General features: G+C 39.1%; 1 protein-coding gene across 1 annotated transcript in view; it reads left to right on the top strand.

Moving 5' to 3' along the window:
* The first annotated feature begins 591 nt into the window (after positions 1-591).
* Positions 592-18,688, top strand: part of nxph4 (neurexophilin 4) — a 52,274-nt gene continuing 34,177 nt past the window's right edge. The window contains exon 1 of the mRNA XM_088309041.1: positions 592-1,077. Coding sequence (XP_088165167.1) covers positions 1,024-1,077 — 54 coding nt within the window. The 5' untranslated portion in view covers positions 592-1,023. The remainder of the gene's footprint in view (positions 1,078-18,688) is intronic.

Raw genomic sequence — 18,688 nt, 5'->3', positions numbered from 1 at the left:
AATCAGGTTTTGGAGAGGTTCACTTTTTTGTTTTTAAGGTTCACCTGTAAATGCTCGTGCAGCATCGATTTTACATTGTCATTGGAAGGCATTTCAGAAAAAAAAATGTTGCTGAACATAATCCTTAGTTCACAACTATTACTACATATATTGCTATATTACATCTTATTTTGTTCATACATTCTTCCTCTTCTTCTCATATTATTATTATTATTATTTTTATTATTATCATCATTATTATTATTTAAACCTGATGTGCTGCAAAAAATAACAAGGGCAGATTCGGAATCAGTAAAAACATTTTTTCTTTAGTTTACCTGCTTCTCTGTTTGAAAAAAAGAGTAAACGTTTGTTGACTAGTGTATATGCAAATGTTTTCTTTAGTCGTACTTGGTGTCAAAAGTTTGAGAACCATAAGTACTGTAAAAATGAGAAAATTGCTGATATTACGTCCCCTTTTTACTCGCATTAGGCAAAGTGGAAGTCTTGCTTCTCCATATAAGGCAGTGGTCGTTTTGGTTGTGACGCGCGCAGGTAAGAGAGTAAGGAAGAGGAGGCGGAAGAGGTGGGAGGAGAGAAAGGAAGGAAGGAGGGAGCGTAAGAGGTGATGTACAGTATCTCGTGTAGTCCTTACAACAGCTACTCACAACCCGAAAACCCCGAGGAAGTGCGCACGCTCCTTCCAAAACATCCGTAAATATCGGAGCACTGCGCGCACAACGTCCGGCGATGAGCGCAGGCGGACCGCGTGGATGTTGCGCATGAGGCTGAGAGGTGCGGCAAGACACCCAAGTTGTCATCCGGTATCGAACCCCGAGGAACACCAACAACTTTGAGCGAACTTGTCATCCCGGCTGGCTGTAGCGGTTGGGATTGGCCGGAGTCCGCCGCTGCTGTGCGCCTTTCCCCGTCCATCCTCTTCGTGCTAGTCCTCCTCCTCCTCCTCCTCATCTCCTCTTCTTTTTCTCTTCGTGTATGCGCAAACAAGGAGGCGTTGAGTTGCGTTTGTGAACGGAAGGTGACATGCAGGTGCTCGGATGGACCGCGCTCGTCCTCTGCCAGTGGATCCTGCGTAAGGTGAGCTTTAAGAGTCGCTCGTGTGGGTCGTGCGTAAATGCGCCAAAAAAAAAAACGAACCCTTGAACTGTAAAATACTTCATTATCATTGGGTTTGATATTTATCTAAAATCTAATCAAACACTTGATAGCTTTGATTTCGATGTGCTTTCCCATGCCTTAAAAACATTTTAATGGAAGTTTTTATGTCACAACTATTGTTTGGGGCTGTTTCTCCATGTTTGTACAAAAATCACGTCAAAAAAAAAAACTTAAGTGAACTACACTGCAAGATCAGTCAAAGTATTGGAATCAACTTCAGGGTCAAATGCTGCATAATTGAGTCTCAAACATATTGACATTTACAAAAATGACAACCACCTCCGAGGTGTACATCCATAGAGTACATTATATGTCATTGCATAAAAATAGCAAAACATTTCCTAATGGTGGTCCTTTAAAATAACCAATCCACTTTGGACATTTTTAGGGGGTTTGTTTTTGGACCATTGGTTGCAAAACTTTTCAAGCTATTTTATTGCTTTTTAGCCTTTAATTTCATTCTCCCGTCTGTGTTTTAGCAGTACATGTTGTGTTTTGTATCAATGTTAGTTGTTTTGGAATTTTCCCCAACATATATACAAGTCAAAGGTCTGTTCTAATTGCTTGGGCTGTGTAGGCTACTGTATTGCAGCGTGCACCCCCTTAATCTATTTATCTATTTGTGCTGGCAGCAACTTCCTTTCATTTTTTTTTTTCTCCTTCTGAAGTTGAATGTGCCACTGGCTTGTTTTATTATCTCCACATCACCACTGCTCAAGTGGAGTTTAGTTGGCTCTGCAGCTGATTGTGTGAACTTAATGCGTGCGTGTGTGTGCGTGAGTTTCATACATCAATGTTTTTTTTTACTATCGTTAATATATAGAGAGTCAGACAAGTGTGTATATCTGCTGGAAATGTATCATATGTTCGGAAAAGAGATCTTTCCACCCGTTATTACATCCTTCACTCGCTCTTCCATTACAAATAATTTGATTTCTGACTGTCAAGAATTCAAAGCACTTACAAGTATTGACGACCCTGTCCGAATGCACTACGATTGGCTTTGCTTTAAGAGAGGAAAGACAATCTGAAGATGTTCTCTGTGGTTCAAGTTGAGAGTTTTCCCTGGCCAAGTTAGCCGCATTGTTACTGGATTTGCATTGCAATCTAAAAAAAAAAAAGAAAAAAAAAGTAGAACGTTTGTTAGCTTTTGCAAATGTGTTATTATTGAGTTACGCATTTATCTCAAATGGGTTGGCTTCTACGAATCCATTGAGGGTGTAACCTTCATCATAACCTTGTAGTGCCAAGTTACTCACATGTTATATGGTTACTGGTTGTCATCGAACGTCACCACCTCATTCAATGGCAAGCTTTTTTTGACTTAACACCCATTAGGCTAGTGTAGGTCGTTGAAATCTGGTAGCAGTTGAGCAAAATCTCAAGGACAACTTCGTCAATGAAAAAAACATGGTCAAAGTGACTCTAAAATGGACGCATACCAACAAAAGAATTCTTGTTGGGTTTATAGCATGACCTTTTAAGTCTCTTCTGTAAGTCATCTCATTATCAACATAATAGTATTCTGTTTTAGTGAAACCGGGTAAAGAGGCTCCCCAGGTCAAGGATGGCTGGAAATGGGTGCCCAAAACCAGAATAGAATTCCTACGTATTTTCAGACATGGCTACTTGAGTCTTTTTGGTGGGTCTACTCATGATGAACATGAAAATTCAGAAGCTGAATTGCGAGCTACCTTGCAAAAATGTGTCACAACTGAACACAATTAGCAGACTCCTTGTGTTTTTTTTTGGGCTATGGCTTTTGAAGATTTTTTTTTTGTGGGTCTACTCATGATAGACATGTCAGCCAAATTTCATGTTGGCTTCAGAGGTTAAAATTTCAAATTGTTTAAACATGTTGGGAGCTACTGCGGCAAAATTCACTGGTATGTGCCACCCACACAATGCAGAAAACAGAAATTATTTGCTATTTTGTGTCATTTAAGCGTCAAACTGCCAATGTGGAGTAAACATTTTTGACAATACAGTCAAACATATTTGCAAGTACGTTCGAGAGTATTTGTTAGTTTTGACCGTATTTGCAAGCACGTTCGAATTTACTTGTAGGCGAAATTCTAAAAGCAAAGACCGGCGCTTATCAAAGTGTTTGTAAGGCACTAAGTAAACATTGTTTGTCTGTAATTTTCTTGGTTTTTGTTCATGTCAGCAATGCATGATTTTGGTTAGGCAAAAAAAAAAAAAAATTGTCTTTTTTTTCGAGCAAATGTTCAAGTCAATACCTTGTGACATTATGGGATTTTTAGCATTGAGCCAACAAGTACATTCAAACATATTTGCAAACACGTTTGAATGTACTTGCCAGTCAAAATGTTTACTCCACGCTTCCATATTTACCTGCCTAATAATAGCCTATACTAGAGAAAAAAAAAGTATCAATCTGACAAATTTGCTCGAGAAAAAAATGCCTTTGAAGGATGCTACAAAATGGCAAAAATGGCCCTTAAAACCCCGGGTGAATTTATCAAAGACATGTCGACCAAATTTCATGCTGCTAAGTCAGACTGGCTTTCGGGGCCGGTGATTTTCATCACGGCCCGCCCCCACCCCAATTTTATGTCTTGATTGTGGTTGACAATATGATGAGTTCCGTCCTTACGTGCTCTACTTTGTATGCAAGGATTATGAAGTGAAAAGTTGAAAGAGGGAGTGCAAAAAATGTGAGCATCAGCCATATACACTTTGATTTTGTTTCTCTTTGAAATAGAATGGCTTCCCCCACCCCATCCCACCCCAGATTGCAAATGGTAGTGTTCCCGTTTCATTTACGCATATTTCATGTTAAAGAGGAAAGAGTATTTGAGATATGAGTGTGGTCACGGAACAAATTAAACTTGTATCTCAGGAAATCACTTTACTGAGGTCTTGGACAAAAAAATAAAATAATGCTGTCATCTGCATCCACCCAGGCACATTTGTGCTCGATGCGGTGCCTTCTGTAAAATGCTGTGGTCTATTTTCCAAGCCTTGTATAGGTTCAGTATATTTTGGCTTTTTCACATTCAGGCAACTTTAAGAAGTTTTCATTTAAAGCGTCCAGCATCCGACTCCTCGCTTTCCCACCTTGTGATTTTTGAAAGCGTATCTACACTAACAGCTCTACGCAAAGTGGTAAAGATGTGTGAAAAGCTTCTTTGCCGTTTCGGCGGTCCCGGTAGGAACAATAGCATTAGCCGCCATCTCAACCTGACAAAATCCTCTTACTGTATCCCCCCGCAGCGTCCCTCCCTCCTTCTCCTACTCCTTCTCATCTTTATAAAACAAGTCTACACAATATTAATTTCATCCCACTTCAAACAAACTGACACAATATATTCTATAGTTATATTAGACCAAGATAAATTCTTTAAAATTTTGTTTCGTCATTAATGTGACCTGTAACTTGGACAGCTCAAATTAAAAAAAAAAAAAGGAAAGAACGTGGTTGCAAAAGTGTGCATACCGACTCATGACTGCGGATGTGGCTGTGTTCAGAATAAAACGACTGCCTTGTAAATGGTCTTTCATAAAATAAAGTTGGGATGTTCTAGCAGGCTTTTCCTGACATTTTTGAAGTCACATCTTAAAGCACAAAGCATGATCTGCAGGTTTCTTCCACATCATCAGCTCTCGTGCAACGTTATCAGGCAGGAGAAGAGCGCAAAGGAATTCACAAGGCTTGTAATATGCTATGGAGCACATTGAGTTATCATCCATTGGAGAACACAACAGTAACATTACCAAGAACTGTATTTCACCCCCAAATTGACAAAAAAAACAAGAAAAAAACTGGTAAGAGGTCTGCTAAGAGGCTGAGAGCTACATTGGAGCTGCAGAGATTTCTGGCAAGTACTGGCTGTATAGTACCTATGACAACAATCTGCTGTCTTCATACTGTCTGGGCTATGGGAAACTTAACTTGCAAATGAAAAAAAAAATAAATCTGGCTACACTTTTTTTAAAATTGATTTTTCCCTCTTGATATATTGAATATTTTGTTTTGACAATATAGAAGGAAAAAAAGCTACTGTACTGTAGTACAATGTCACAAATTTGTTCAAGAAACGTCCTTACACATGGTTTGGGTCTTCACATCAGAGATTTTATCACCGGGGATCAGAGCAGGTGGTTGCCGTTTGTCTTATTTAATTTTTTTTTTTACTGTTCTCATAGTGGTGTCCTTTCTGTCTATCCGTGGATTGGAGTGAATCTAATGGCCCACTTTCCGCCAGAGCGCTGTAATCTGTGTAAATGACAGTATATGCCCGTTCGGCCCAGAGATTTGATATGTAATCTGCGGAATCATGACGACGGAAGCAATCACATTTACCGCCGCTATCGTCCCAAATTGTGCCCACGCATCGAAAGACTTTCATTAAAGTTCAAAGGGCGCGATTTTATTGATTTTGACATGGTTTGGTTCACATTCAGCAACAAACGGTATTTAAAGTCACAAAAAAAACACACATACAAAGACACATGAAAAGCAAAAGACTTGATTGTGTAAACGCTAATCTTATACATGCAAGATATGTCCCCGTGTCAAAGAAAGTTCAATGTGGTGGTTCATTCAATGGCTGTTTGAGAAAGTTTTGTTTGAAAATATGTTAGTTGAATTCCGCACGTCCTCACATTTGGATGGTTCCACTTTGTAAGGTTCCCTTGTGTTGCTTCTCCCCCACGTGGCATGTTTGACAATCCAATTGCTTGTAACATGAACAATTTCACCTCAAGCTTTTGCCGCCATCAGCCTTAAGGAGACGGCAGTTTAATTAAGCAGGGAAGACATACCGTATATTATAATCACATATAATGCCGCAATACAGATAGTGTCTGTCAGGTAATTACACCTCGATGCCAGAAATATGATGGATGATTATTTAATGATAATATGGATTTAATTAAAAACATAATACACAAAATGTGTATGCCATTCTTTCAGATATTCCAGCATAGAAGTCTTCCTCACAGTTGAGAGGTTTGAATCTAGACTCCCTTCCAATGTTGATTTTACATTTGTGGCTATTGTTGTTCTGCCCCATAAAAGGCAATCATTTGAAAAAGTAGTTTTGACTGAATTAGGAAAATCACACACATGCATTGTATTTCAAATCCAACATGAAATTTGTTTTGTAAACATCGGCAGCTTGTTGCTAGCAGTCAATGGAAAGCCCCATTGATGAGCTAGCAAAGATTAGCATTAAAAATTGTAGGAGGGATTTTCCTTCAAATAACGAATATTTACACACAAATGGTGTAGTAAAACATACAGAAAATAAAGCATTAATTCTTTGTCATCGCTGAATAATGAGTTATTTGAATAAAGTTCAATTGTTTCTGTTTATCGTAATATAAGTGTGTATCCATGCGCGCACTGCCACCAAGAGACCATGATGCGCACAGCAGGTATTTATTTTATATTATTGTGGGTTTTTTTTCTTCTTTATTTTTTTTATATTTCTAGTATTTTAGTATACAATTATTTTACTTGTTTTATTTTTTGGGTGTTCTTTTAAGTCAGATTTAAAGTTTTGCTAGTTGGAGAAATACGCAGTTTTGAAATCAATGAATAGTGTGTTTTTATTTTGAGAAGTAAATACAGCAGTTTTGTCCTGGGTTGCTCTGCTAGTTTGTAAAGAAGTCTCACTCCGGCTGGTGCGCTCAATGCGGTTTGGTTTTCTATTCTCCACCTCAGACTGTCGCACAGTGTGAACATGGCATTAGAGCGCGTCTTGCTAATTGCCTCAGCTGTGTCTCTGCGTCCTTTCACTTCCGAGTAGGGCAGCAGAGCCCTCGGCCCCGAGTTGCTTATGAAGCAGCATAATGACATTATTCATAATATCAGTTTCTTCATTTTTAAAAACAGAAAAAGCCTCAGCTTTCCCTGCTTTGCAGAATAAAGCCAATTTTTCCTATCATTTAGAGCAAAAGCGCAAATTCTTATGCCCCACACTGGCAGGCTCACATTCAAACACAATATGAGACATCGCCATGTCACCTTTTAATTAAAATGCTTGAAAGATTTTCTATTTTCCACGCGCACTCTGGAGGTCACGCGTCATTCAATCGTCCTCGCTGAAGTCCAACCAGTCTTTTGGTGGATGGTTTTGCGAAGAGCGCAGTAGCAACACTTTATTTGGCATTTCTTTAACGCTCAAACTATTTGCATTTTGGTTCAACAGATGTAGACAAGTTCATCCTCTTCCTTTTTTGGCTCAATTGGAAGCTGGCTGTGGTGTACAAGTCTCGGTGCACACGACTCTACTTGTTGCCTGACGTGTATGTCACCAAGATTTACCCCTCTCAATGTAAACCATATTGACTGTATATGAAATCGCGTCACCAGATAGCTCAACACACTGAACTATTTCCATGTTCATTGAAACAACACGGCTGCATGAGCAGAAGTTCGTGCGATTTATACTAAGTAATGTAAGTTATTTTGAATTAAAGAGATCTCAAAATTAAATAAATAACACACATGATTTTGGACCCGCCCAAAAATACACAAACGTTATTGCTTTGTGATTGGATGTTTGATGGCGTAGCGGCGCAACTTCCACCTCCCAGCGCAAATTCTTTCAGCTCACGAGTCACAAGACAAGGCTGATAGCACAAATTGTGACATTACAGTCGACATATTTCGCGACAAATGTAAAATTTAGATCTGGATCCAGTTGATCAGATCGCTATAAAGTCTACCAAGTACTCATATCCTTAAAAATAGTCGTTGTTGCCCAGTATTTTGCTTAATTATTTGTAAGTGAACATAACATTTTGAGCTGGTGATGTACAATAGATGATGCTTTTGTTTCGATTAAATAAACCAAATACCAACATCATCTGCAAAAAAGTTTTGAGCTGATGTTTGACAATTGTCTATTACTTGCAAATCAAGAAGGACTACTGTTGAATGTTACCTGCAGCTTATATTTGTTTTAATGAGCCATTACTTTGTTTCAATAAGCCAAGTACCCGCCACTTTGAAAATAAATGTAAAGTTTTGAGCTGGTACTGGAAAAGAAGTGTGGCTATTATTACACAAAAAAGTTGGACTGCTTTTGACACTTGAGCATAAATATTGCCATGACCTGCTTTGATAAACCACCTGACCTATTAATTCAGTTAATGAAACCATTTCAAAATGCATGACCTTATATGAGCATTGATGTCTTGTGACAGATTTTGATAACAGTCCTTGTCTCGTGTACCTGACTGATTAATTCATCCAGGCACTTTTCATCCCCCTTCAATTTCTTTATTCTTTGCGGTAAAAGCTGTCTAAATAGCACAAGATACGTAGCCAAAAACTGAACAGGATTTTGTCAAGGAAAGGGGTGGTTATAAAAAGACGTTATATCTATTTTTTTCCTGTTTAGTTTCAGACGCGCCTCCAGCTGTCTCCGTCGTCTTGTTTTGCTGTGGATCGACTTGCTTGTGAATTCCAGTTGGTGGGATTTCATACAAAAGCAAATAATGTTGGCGGAAGTTTAGTTCTTTTTTGACTTTTTATATTGGAAAGGAAAATATGGAAATGCAGGGAAGGTGACTGTTTGAATACACCCACTCTCTCTCGTCTGGGTTTTTATACAATTTAATGTAAAACGGTGCAGCGAATTACAGCGCGGTGCTCAATACAAAACAGCGTGTTGCAAGTGTTTTGCCAGCTGAATTACATTTTGTCCCTGCGTCACTTTTTAAACAAGGAAACCCGAGCTTTGGTGCAAGCTGCTATTATCACATAACGACAGTCTTATGTCACTTATTTCAACAGACGAACATTAATTGCGAGCACTCATTTCTTTTGTCCTCTGCACCATAGCTTGGCTAACAAACAAAATGGTGCTCTGCTGCATTCCTCCACTGAGAATTTAGCAGGCAATTACTCAAAATATGACGCACAGTATTATGTTCTTTGAATGAAAAACAAACACTGCAGCAATGTCGACGTTCTGGTGTGCCGCAAAAAAAAAAAAGCTTTCTTTTAATAATTAACATAAAAAAAACAGCTTTTTCCTACATTCTTAATATAAAAAATATTTAATATTAAATAGACTGTTAGTTAATTAAAAATAAAAATGTAATTGAACATAATAAATACATGGATAGAAGTATAAAAGATGACATAAATATTAATCTAATATGTGAATACTCTTGTATTTAAAAAAAACTGCTTGAATGAATTTAAATTTTAGATTAATGTACAAAATTGTCAAATCTTTCATCAAAATGTTCATACAGGAAGTATTCTCTCGTGCGGAATTATATTTGCATTGTACAATCTTTCCGTATAACAGAATTTCCTTATGTGGGACACTACTATGGTACATGTGTGATGCGTGCTGCCACTGCACTCTTCCTCACGCATGCGCACACACACTCGCACGTCACACACAATGCTCGCAACACCTGTATGGACGTACAAGTAGGTTAACAAAATACTTTTTTTTTTTTTTTTCACTTTTTCTTCCACTCACTCACTGTAACTTTACCTACTCTCCCTCACCACACAAGACAGCATTGCTCAGCTGATGTCCAGCAACAAACTTTTGAAGTCAGCCGCGGGACGCTTTTTAGCGGTCCAGTTAGCGGGAATTTTTTAGCGCAACAACAGTTAAAGCATTCCTGGACACGTTCATTTACGCCGCTGTACTTCGTCAAGTCGCAAGCAATTTCCTCTAAGCAGGTAAACTGCCGGAATTGTACTGAGCCACAATCAATTCCTTGTTGTTTTTTTTCTTTGTATCCCGCTTCGCTTAATCGGATGCATTTCATTCTCTCTTCCACGGTCATTACCGTTCTATGATTTACAGGCGTAAATGTGAATGAATGAATTTTAAATCTTTCGCAATTTCAGTAAAACTCAAGTCATACATGTCGCCATTTTGCATCCGATCATGGCGGAGCGCTCAAAGTTTTTCCGTTGTATGGAGCGGGGAACTGCTGTTTGCACTACAGCGGGCTTCGCTATGGCTTCCGGGTTTCGCATATCGGAATTTCCCTTGTTGAGGAATCAATTGTTAATGTAATATAAAAGTCTAAAATTCAATGCATACGTTTTTTTTGCAGGTGAGGGAATTTCCGTCTGACAGAGGTCCGTAGGTGGGAATACTTAATGTATACTGGTAAGAAAACTAATTTGTAAATCATTCAAATTGCAGCCTCCAGATCTAGTACAACTACATTTTGCTATGATTTTTAAACACCAAAGCAGGAAGTAGTTATTCCAGTTTCCTGTAATTCCTTCCTTCCCGTTGAGACGGCCTACCAATTCCCAGTACCCTTGCTTACGCATGCGCACAACGCCGATAGGGTTTCGGGTTCAGACGTTTAATTAGTTCTGGTTTGAAGTTCTGCACAGGTCGGACTTTTTGGCAGAAAACCGTATGACAAAAACGTAGTCGCCCACTAGCATATCACTCAAATCAAAATTGAGAATATTTAATATAGTTTGGGTTTATGGACTGGTCCTAATAAAAATAATCCGATATTGATGCAGCCACATTGGCCTGTATCGGACTCGATAACAATTCAGTGTATCGAATCGGACCACCCTAAGTGCTTACGAGAGGAAGTACTACAAATCTATTTGCTGATGATAAAAATGACTATTGGTGCTGATTAAATGATTGGCTCCTGCTGGTTTGACAATTTGTAAAGAATGTTTTCATAGCTGTTGATGTTGTGCCGTTTTTTTTTTTGTGTTTTTTAATTCTTTTTAATTCTTTTAAATTAATTGATCACAATGGGGAAGCTCCAAAGCGAGAGCCTCAGCCTCATCCAATTGCCTGCCCAGGAGAGGCTTTGGCTGGAATAGCTCCCATTCTCCCCCTCACCCTCAAGGTCTGGTTCTTTTATTTTTTTCCCCACCCCATCCTGGACTTCTATGAGAACACAAACTGAGAAAGAAGCCGGGCTCCACATCAGAACATACTAGACCTCCTTCAGCTCTGGAAAAGAAGGCCTCTGCAGCTGTTGCTTGAGCCCCATGAGGTTGGCCCAGTTAGAGCGCCTGTCCCAGGCGCCAATGGTGGTTCTCTGTAGAACTGCCAGCTTTAGCACTGCACGAGTCCATGGCGCAGATGAAGCGGAACCGTAATTCAGCAAACCCTCATGAAAATTCCTGAGTAATGGACTCCCCCTATTTGATTTCTAGATTAATAGTTTAACCGCTAAATAAAAGTTCGAGACACGGCTCTGGAGACGTTTCTGCAAAATGCAGAAGAAGGTCTAATCGGTCCAAAATGGTTCCTATTTTTTATGCTCCCTGCCCCACATGCGCACAAGAGGTCAGCTCATGTGACAATATGTGGTTGATGGTCCTCGTTCCAACTATATATGTGTTCCAGAGTGCAGATTAACACTCTCTCAAGTCACCATCAAGTTAACTCAAATGTATTTGAGACAACCACTGCTGTATGTAATGTGCTGTACATGGATCAAAAGTCAAGCAACAACAATGAAACAAATTCTAATAATGAAGACAGTAAAAGCAGAAAAACAGTAAGTAGTAAGTCTCATACTGAGTCAAAAGCCAAAGAATAATCATAAGTTTTAAAACGAGTATTAAGGATGGGGAGCGAGAGGGCCCGCCTAACAGGTCGTTTAGAGGGAGGTCATTCCAAAGAGAGGGACCGGCACCAGAAAAGACCCGATCCCCTCTAAGTCTTTGCTTAGTCCTCGATACCTCTAATAGCATCTCGTCTGCAGACCTGACCTGAGGTACCAGGTGGGTGTGTAACGGTGGAGGAGCTCAGGGTGGTAACGTAGGGTGAGACCATTTAAAGATTTGAAAACAAGTTGTAGAATCTTAAAAAGAACTGTAAAATGTACAAGGAGCCAGTGAAGAGATGCCAGAGTAAGAGTTATGTGCTCCTTTTGACGAGTACCCTGCAGCAGCATTTAGGACCAACTGGAGACGCTCGATGGAGGATTGGCTGACTCCAAAATAAAGTGCATACGGTAGTCCAGCCGAGATGTCACAAAAGCGTGCATTACTGTCCATCTCATTATTGCTGCCAAAGAGGCCTAATCTAACAGTTTATAAATCTGAACGCGAGGATATGCCACATTTTTGTGCGTACACACCATTTGTACATGATTCCCCTGATCTGCACTCGCTCACCATGTAAATGCATCCCCGCCTACTTTGTCAATGGACATGGCACCATTAGCGCAACAGCAGTGATATTGTGTCCACACGTGTATGTGTGTGACTCACACAAAAGTCTCACTGCAGAAAATTGCGGCCCGAAAATCGTCCGGCTCCAAATTGCCGAGGCCCCGAGGAGGCTGCAAAGGAAATCAATTTGGAAATATTTCTGGTAATTGGTTTGCCGTAAGGACTCACGACGGACTATAATGGAGCCGCCACAGAAAAAGGACATTTTTCTCAAGCGAATGTGCAAATACACTCGGTAAAAATGAAGGCTTAATCGAGTGGTCTTGATTATGCCTACGGAGGCCAAAGTGGGAAAGGCAAAGTAGCGGATTGATGACAAACAAGTCCCACTTGAGGTATAAAGGCTTGAGAGTGAATACTCTGCTCAATCCGATAAAGGGACGTTGATGTTGTGGTAGTTGTGCTCAGTTTCAGCAGGGTAAAACATGCTGCGCTGCACAGAGCGGCGGCAGTGGGGTGAAAAGCGGCTTCCAAACTACATCCATTATCACAACTGAACATGTTTACACAAGTTAATACATGAAAAAAAAAATTGGCTCTAAAGCATGGGTGACCCAATACAGGTTCTAAAATTTGACAGAGGGGCCGGATCAGGAGCAGATGGATGGAGTGTTTTGGTAACGTCACCTCATCAGAGAAAAAAAATACATTTGATTTTAAATGAAAATGAACAAAAGCATTTCAACAAAATATCTCTCTTTGACACACCACAATATTTAGAAAATAAAACATGAACATGGTTTATTCATTTAATTTTTTTTCAAGTTTGGTGGGCCGGATTCAAATGTTTAATGGGCCGCATGTGGCCCCCGGGCCTTGGTTTGCCCACACCTGCTCTAAAGGGTTTTCTAGTAAATAATGTAATAAACAGATTTTACATTAAATTTGGAGATAATTAATTTTAATTGTAATTATTGTCCGTACTGTAGTATTTGTGTGTTGGCTGTGTGCCTTTAAGGAGCGTGGCATAAAAATCATGCTCAGCTTGATGACAATCCACGTCTACATACTCGTTTTATTTTTATTGTTTATATAAAGCCGGCGTGGTCCCCGACTGGTTAGCAGGATTGCCTCACAGTTCAGAGGTTGTGGGATCGATTTTGGCTCTGGCCTTCCTGTGTGGCGTTTGCATGTTCTCCCCGTGCCTTCGTGGGTTGTCATATGTTGATTGGACACCCTGAATTGCCCCTAGGTGTGTTTGTTCGTCTATGTGTGCCCTGCGATTGGCTGGCAACCAATTCAAGGTGTACCCCGCCTACTGCCGAACGACACCTGGGATAGGCAACAGCACCCCACCGCGACCCTCGTGAGGAGAAGCATTTCCGATCTTACAATAATATTACAATATTTATTACTATTACTATTAAAGGAATACTACTTAAGGAATAATACTCATTAGTGTGTTTTTAATGAGTTTTAAATGTGTTTTATGTGGTCTCTTTTTACCATGGATTTTTAAACTATTCCGGGTGGGTCTGGAATGTATTTCCACAATAGACTTCATTGTAATACTGTAAAAACCTCTAAAAATGATCACTTAAAGATTTGCAAAATAGCTGGGACACAAACAATAAACCCTGATTTTGCAGGGGTGTGCAGTAAAGGAATTAAATGGGAAAGGGCCACATGGATATGCAGGTATCGTATCAAGACATCATCGCATGTCCAGTGTATTTCAGTGTCACAGTATTGGTTGGTGTTGTATTCTTAAGCATGACTTCATAAATAAAGAAGTATGGGCCGAATGGAAGGGAGGTGGGGGACTCAGGGTTTGAAGTGGTCAGCCCTACTTTGGACGCCTCTGCTAGTGTTGCTCCACTTTTGAGGGGTCCCCTGTCATCTTTGTGATGTGAGCTATGTGCTAATCCTTCCCTGTGTTTCGTGGCACCCGAGTGCGGCTTTTGGAAATAGATCACGTCAGAGGGGATTCTTGGCTCTCGATGAACAGGAGCCGTGTTTGTTTCATACATGCATGATGAATTGTGGGGGTTAGGGTGGGTGGTGACGCCGGCGGTGGCGTGAAGCCACGGCCCCGTTGGTCAGTGCTTTGCCGAGTCTGCGCTCTCCCTGGGAAGAGGCATGCTGCGTCTCATGTTTGTGCTAGTTCCTGAACTACTGTGTCTTCTAATATGTATGTGTGTGTGTGTTTGTGTGTGTTGGGGGTGAGGGGGGGGCTACTGATGGGATGCATCAAAAAGCACACAGTTGTGTTTTGAGTGTGTGTCAAGTGTGCAGTTTCTATCCAAACTTAGCGTGGATTTGACTTTTTTTGCTGTTTTTGTTTTTGATGACACAGAACACTGGTTGGTAGCAGTGAAGGCAAAGATGGGGGGGGGGAGTGTGAAGTTCACTCTGGAACCACAAATGTAACTTACTGCAACAGCACAAAAGTGTGTGCAGGCTGCTCACTCCAATTTCATCCAAAAATGTCATTAGTAATATTTACATGTTCAAATGAATTTTGCCCAGTAGACACCATGTCCAGAGCAAAATTTGCTCAACATTGAACTATATATATTTATTTTTTCCACAATGCTGAAAAATATTAATTATAATAATATTATGATTTTCATTACAATTAAAACTTTAAAAAAAATGAAAAATATCATTCATGTATTCCATATAATAATTTGGAATTTGTATTATTCATGTAATAATTATATCTAACTCAAAATAATCATATAACCAATGTAATAGTAAAATAATAATAATAATAATAATAACCGCATCTATGGCACTATATTATTACTTAAATAAATAAAAAATACATCAAATGAAGAATACAATTTTATCACCACAGTTTACTTAAGTAATTGTCAATAATTATGAAACAATAGCTATAATGATGATGATGATAATGACAACAATAATGATATGTTACTATTACAAGAATGATAATGAAGATGATATGATCATAAAATAACAATGAGCCTGTGAAAAATATACTCTTCTAATTATCATTATCGGGGATTATGGCTCAACAACAAGACAAAAAAGTAATTGCAGTAATAATGATATGAAATGATGTACATCGTAAGGATTCCGATGATCTATAAATGATCTAATGATGAATAAAACCATTTTCAAAAATACAATACAAATGTGAGAAAAATTTAAATACATGACTAGTTATTATTAAGCAGTAATAATCTCATATAAATATCGTACATAAATATGAAATACAATCAGCCTCTAAACGACTGTGTCTTAATCAATGGAAGTGATGATGTTTTCTTTGGGTTACCTTTATAATTATTTATTTTACTTTCTTATCAGTAATAATAATATTGAGATGTCCTTCGTTCATATCATATTAATATGTACTGCAGCTCGAGGACCAAGAAGCCTTGGGCATGCTCGGCACGACGTTTTATGATTAATAATCACGCACCTGCAAGAGATGTATAGAAGAGGATTTTGTGCATGTAATGAAATATTAAAGCACAATCTGAGTCACCAAATATCATAACTCACCGGCACAGTAAGCTGGGAGAGCGCTCAGGGTCAGCGCAGCCTAAAGACCCCCACCACAGATGGCACTCTCCAGGAGGGATGAAGCTTTTTATTTATTTGATTTAGAAAAAAAAAAACAACATTTTTAATATTCTCAGCATGACACCTGCAAGGCATTAATTCAGACACGGCGGTGGATTTATTGGACAAGAAGAAGAAGAAGAAGAAACGCCTTGCTTGGATGCTGACCTCCATGTTTAAGCCTCTGTATGGACGCTCACAAATAAAAAGGTGACGTGAAAATCTTTCAACATATCAGATTGCAGTGGACTTTCTGCTTTTGTTTTGTTAAAAAAAATTATCTTCAGTCTTGTTTTGGGGGGATTTTGGGCACCCTGAGAGATTAAAGATGTCATTTTTTAATTTTTTTTTTTTAGGGGGGTTATTAATTTAATTTTGTGCTTATCCGCATAACAACATTGATTTGACCATTTTCCATTTAATTTATGGGGTGTGGGGGGCGTTGGAGTATAAATCTTCTCTAACATTCACAATTTTGACATTTTGCCTGAACGTCTGGGTGAGCTTCTGGTGTAAATCTTGATAAAACTGTGGTAGATGTCCCCCAAGTTGTGTGGAAACATTTGCTGAGTAGAAGAGGTCTGTTTTACTGATTTCCCGAAACTTCTGGGGTGCCATTTTGGTGCAAATCTGACTGAAAAAGGCAATTTAACCAGTTTCCTTAAACTCTGTCGTGTGTGTGTGTGAGTGTGTGTATGGATTTAAATGCCGATCCAGATAAAAGGCGCGTGAATAACAGATCAGATCAGCAAAAATTGCTGCCTCGCCCCCCGGTCCATCGACAATTTTATTTACAAAAAGTGAGCTAGATTTTAGACTACCTAAAAAGTCTGTGCACAGGTGGTGTCATGTGACTTTGATGTATTTGATGATATTTCATCCGCAAGAGGAACTCTTGCAGTTCACTGGCTGCTTTCGTGCACAGACCCCAGCGAGGCTATTTCTGTTCCCACAATGTCAAGCATGGCGTACTCGGGCGTACCTGATTTTAATACAAATGAGAAATGCCGCCACAATTGGCCGGGAAAAGACAAGTTTCATCCCACGGCAGTACAAATTTACCTGTGCAAATTCTAACAAAATACTCCAAAAGATTCCACTCATGCGCACAATTACGTAGACTGCGCTTTGCTGTAGACTTGTGCTCGGCACAAAACATACGTTCTCGACGGCGATTGGCAGCCTCCGGCGACAATGGACAGACAGGTTGTAGTTCAATGTTAGCATCTGGGCGTGAATTGTTGCTTGTGGGTGTTGTCATCTTTTATATGTATGTTTTGACTGAAGGCAAAATCAATCAATTGAAAGTAGAAAAACGTGTAAATTGAGGCACAAGTAAGCTACCAGTGTACTTGTAAACCATTAAAAAGGCAATTTCCCAGATGTTCCTTTTAATAGTCGTGAAAGGTCAATGAACAGCAATACAATGAAAAAAAAAAAATCCAAACATGAGCGTTATAGTTGGGCCCAGTCCCAGGTCCGTGAGTGGCGCTCTGCTTTATTGATGATTGCCGGAAGCCGATTGGCGAGCGGTGGAGAATTCAGACGAGAGGCGAGCACTCAGCATGCTTCCTGCACTTTCCTGGCGCTTGTCTTTCATCTCCCACCTTTCGTCTTCATCCACTACCTGTCGTGTCATATGGGCACAATCCAGCCTCTATCTACTGAGTTTCCACACGTTTTGGGGGCCACACTCATGCCTGCAGCCTCCTGAATTCAGCTTCTTCAAGCCTCGTGTGGCTGAGAGAGTGTCCACTGGGCCAATGTGAGAGGAAGAGTTCATCCTGTCAGCACGGTGTGGTGCGAGCATTTCACGGTCTTTCTTTCTTTATTTATTTTTATTTTTTGTTAGCCTTCTACCGTCTACCTTCGTTCTGAGCTTATGGTTATTTTTCTCAGAAGTGTAATTATCCAGAAAATACTTTTTTTTGTTGTTGTTTTTTGTTTTTTTTAATTACACCAGCATTTCCCGAACTTTAATCAGCCAAGGCACATATGTGACATTTGAAAATCTCACATTAGACCACCAAGCAAAAATGGCACCGCTGCAATTAGCAAAACCTTTTTTACTTGCCTATATAAATAATTTTGGTAGACCATAAATCGTGATCCCCAAACAGTTTGATATAATTTTAAACTCATATTACTCAAAATAACAGATCATTTTGATTATTTAAAAGAAAGTCACCAGAGCAGAGACCTTTGGAGCAGCAAGTGCTCAAAGTTGAAAAGTGCACACACCTTTTTTTAATTATTATTGTAGAAAAAATGTCAATATAACGCGTGCATGAAATGCTAATTTGCAGCCATTCAATACAAATTTATAGCACTCTACTGAACAACTGGGTAAGCAAATGATCAAATTTCCATTATCACAGTATTTATTTGTATTTTGCAAAATTACTTAAAATCAGGGGTGAGCACTGATTTTATTTTTGGACCGCAGATAATTGACATTATCAAGAGCCTTGTAATATTTGCTGCATTTATTTAGTTGTTTCTTCCTAAAATTGGAATTAATTAGAATATATTTATTCATTTTGTAACCATTTTAATTCATTTACATATTTGGTTATGTTGGTTTTTATCTTGTATTTGTAAAATTAAAAAAATACAAATACAGTATATTTCATTATCCAAAATTATGTTGTTGTTTTTTTAATCAAAATAAAGTATATTACATATTTTACATGCTTATGTATTTACACTTTTGTGACCCTCCACAACAATATGAATCACAGTGACTCATATTTCACAAATAACGTTTTGACATTACAAAACAGAGATGGATCTCTGCTGATGATCTATGATATATCA

Source organism: Idiotropiscis lumnitzeri, chromosome 11 (assembly GCF_059441095.1).
Source record: "Idiotropiscis lumnitzeri isolate Australia: NSW breed Sydney's pygmy pipehorse chromosome 11, RoL_Ilum_1.0, whole genome shotgun sequence".
In the NCBI taxonomy this organism is placed as follows: Eukaryota; Metazoa; Chordata; class Actinopteri; order Syngnathiformes; family Syngnathidae; genus Idiotropiscis; species Idiotropiscis lumnitzeri.
This window is presented reverse-complemented; position numbering and strand designations above follow the sequence as displayed.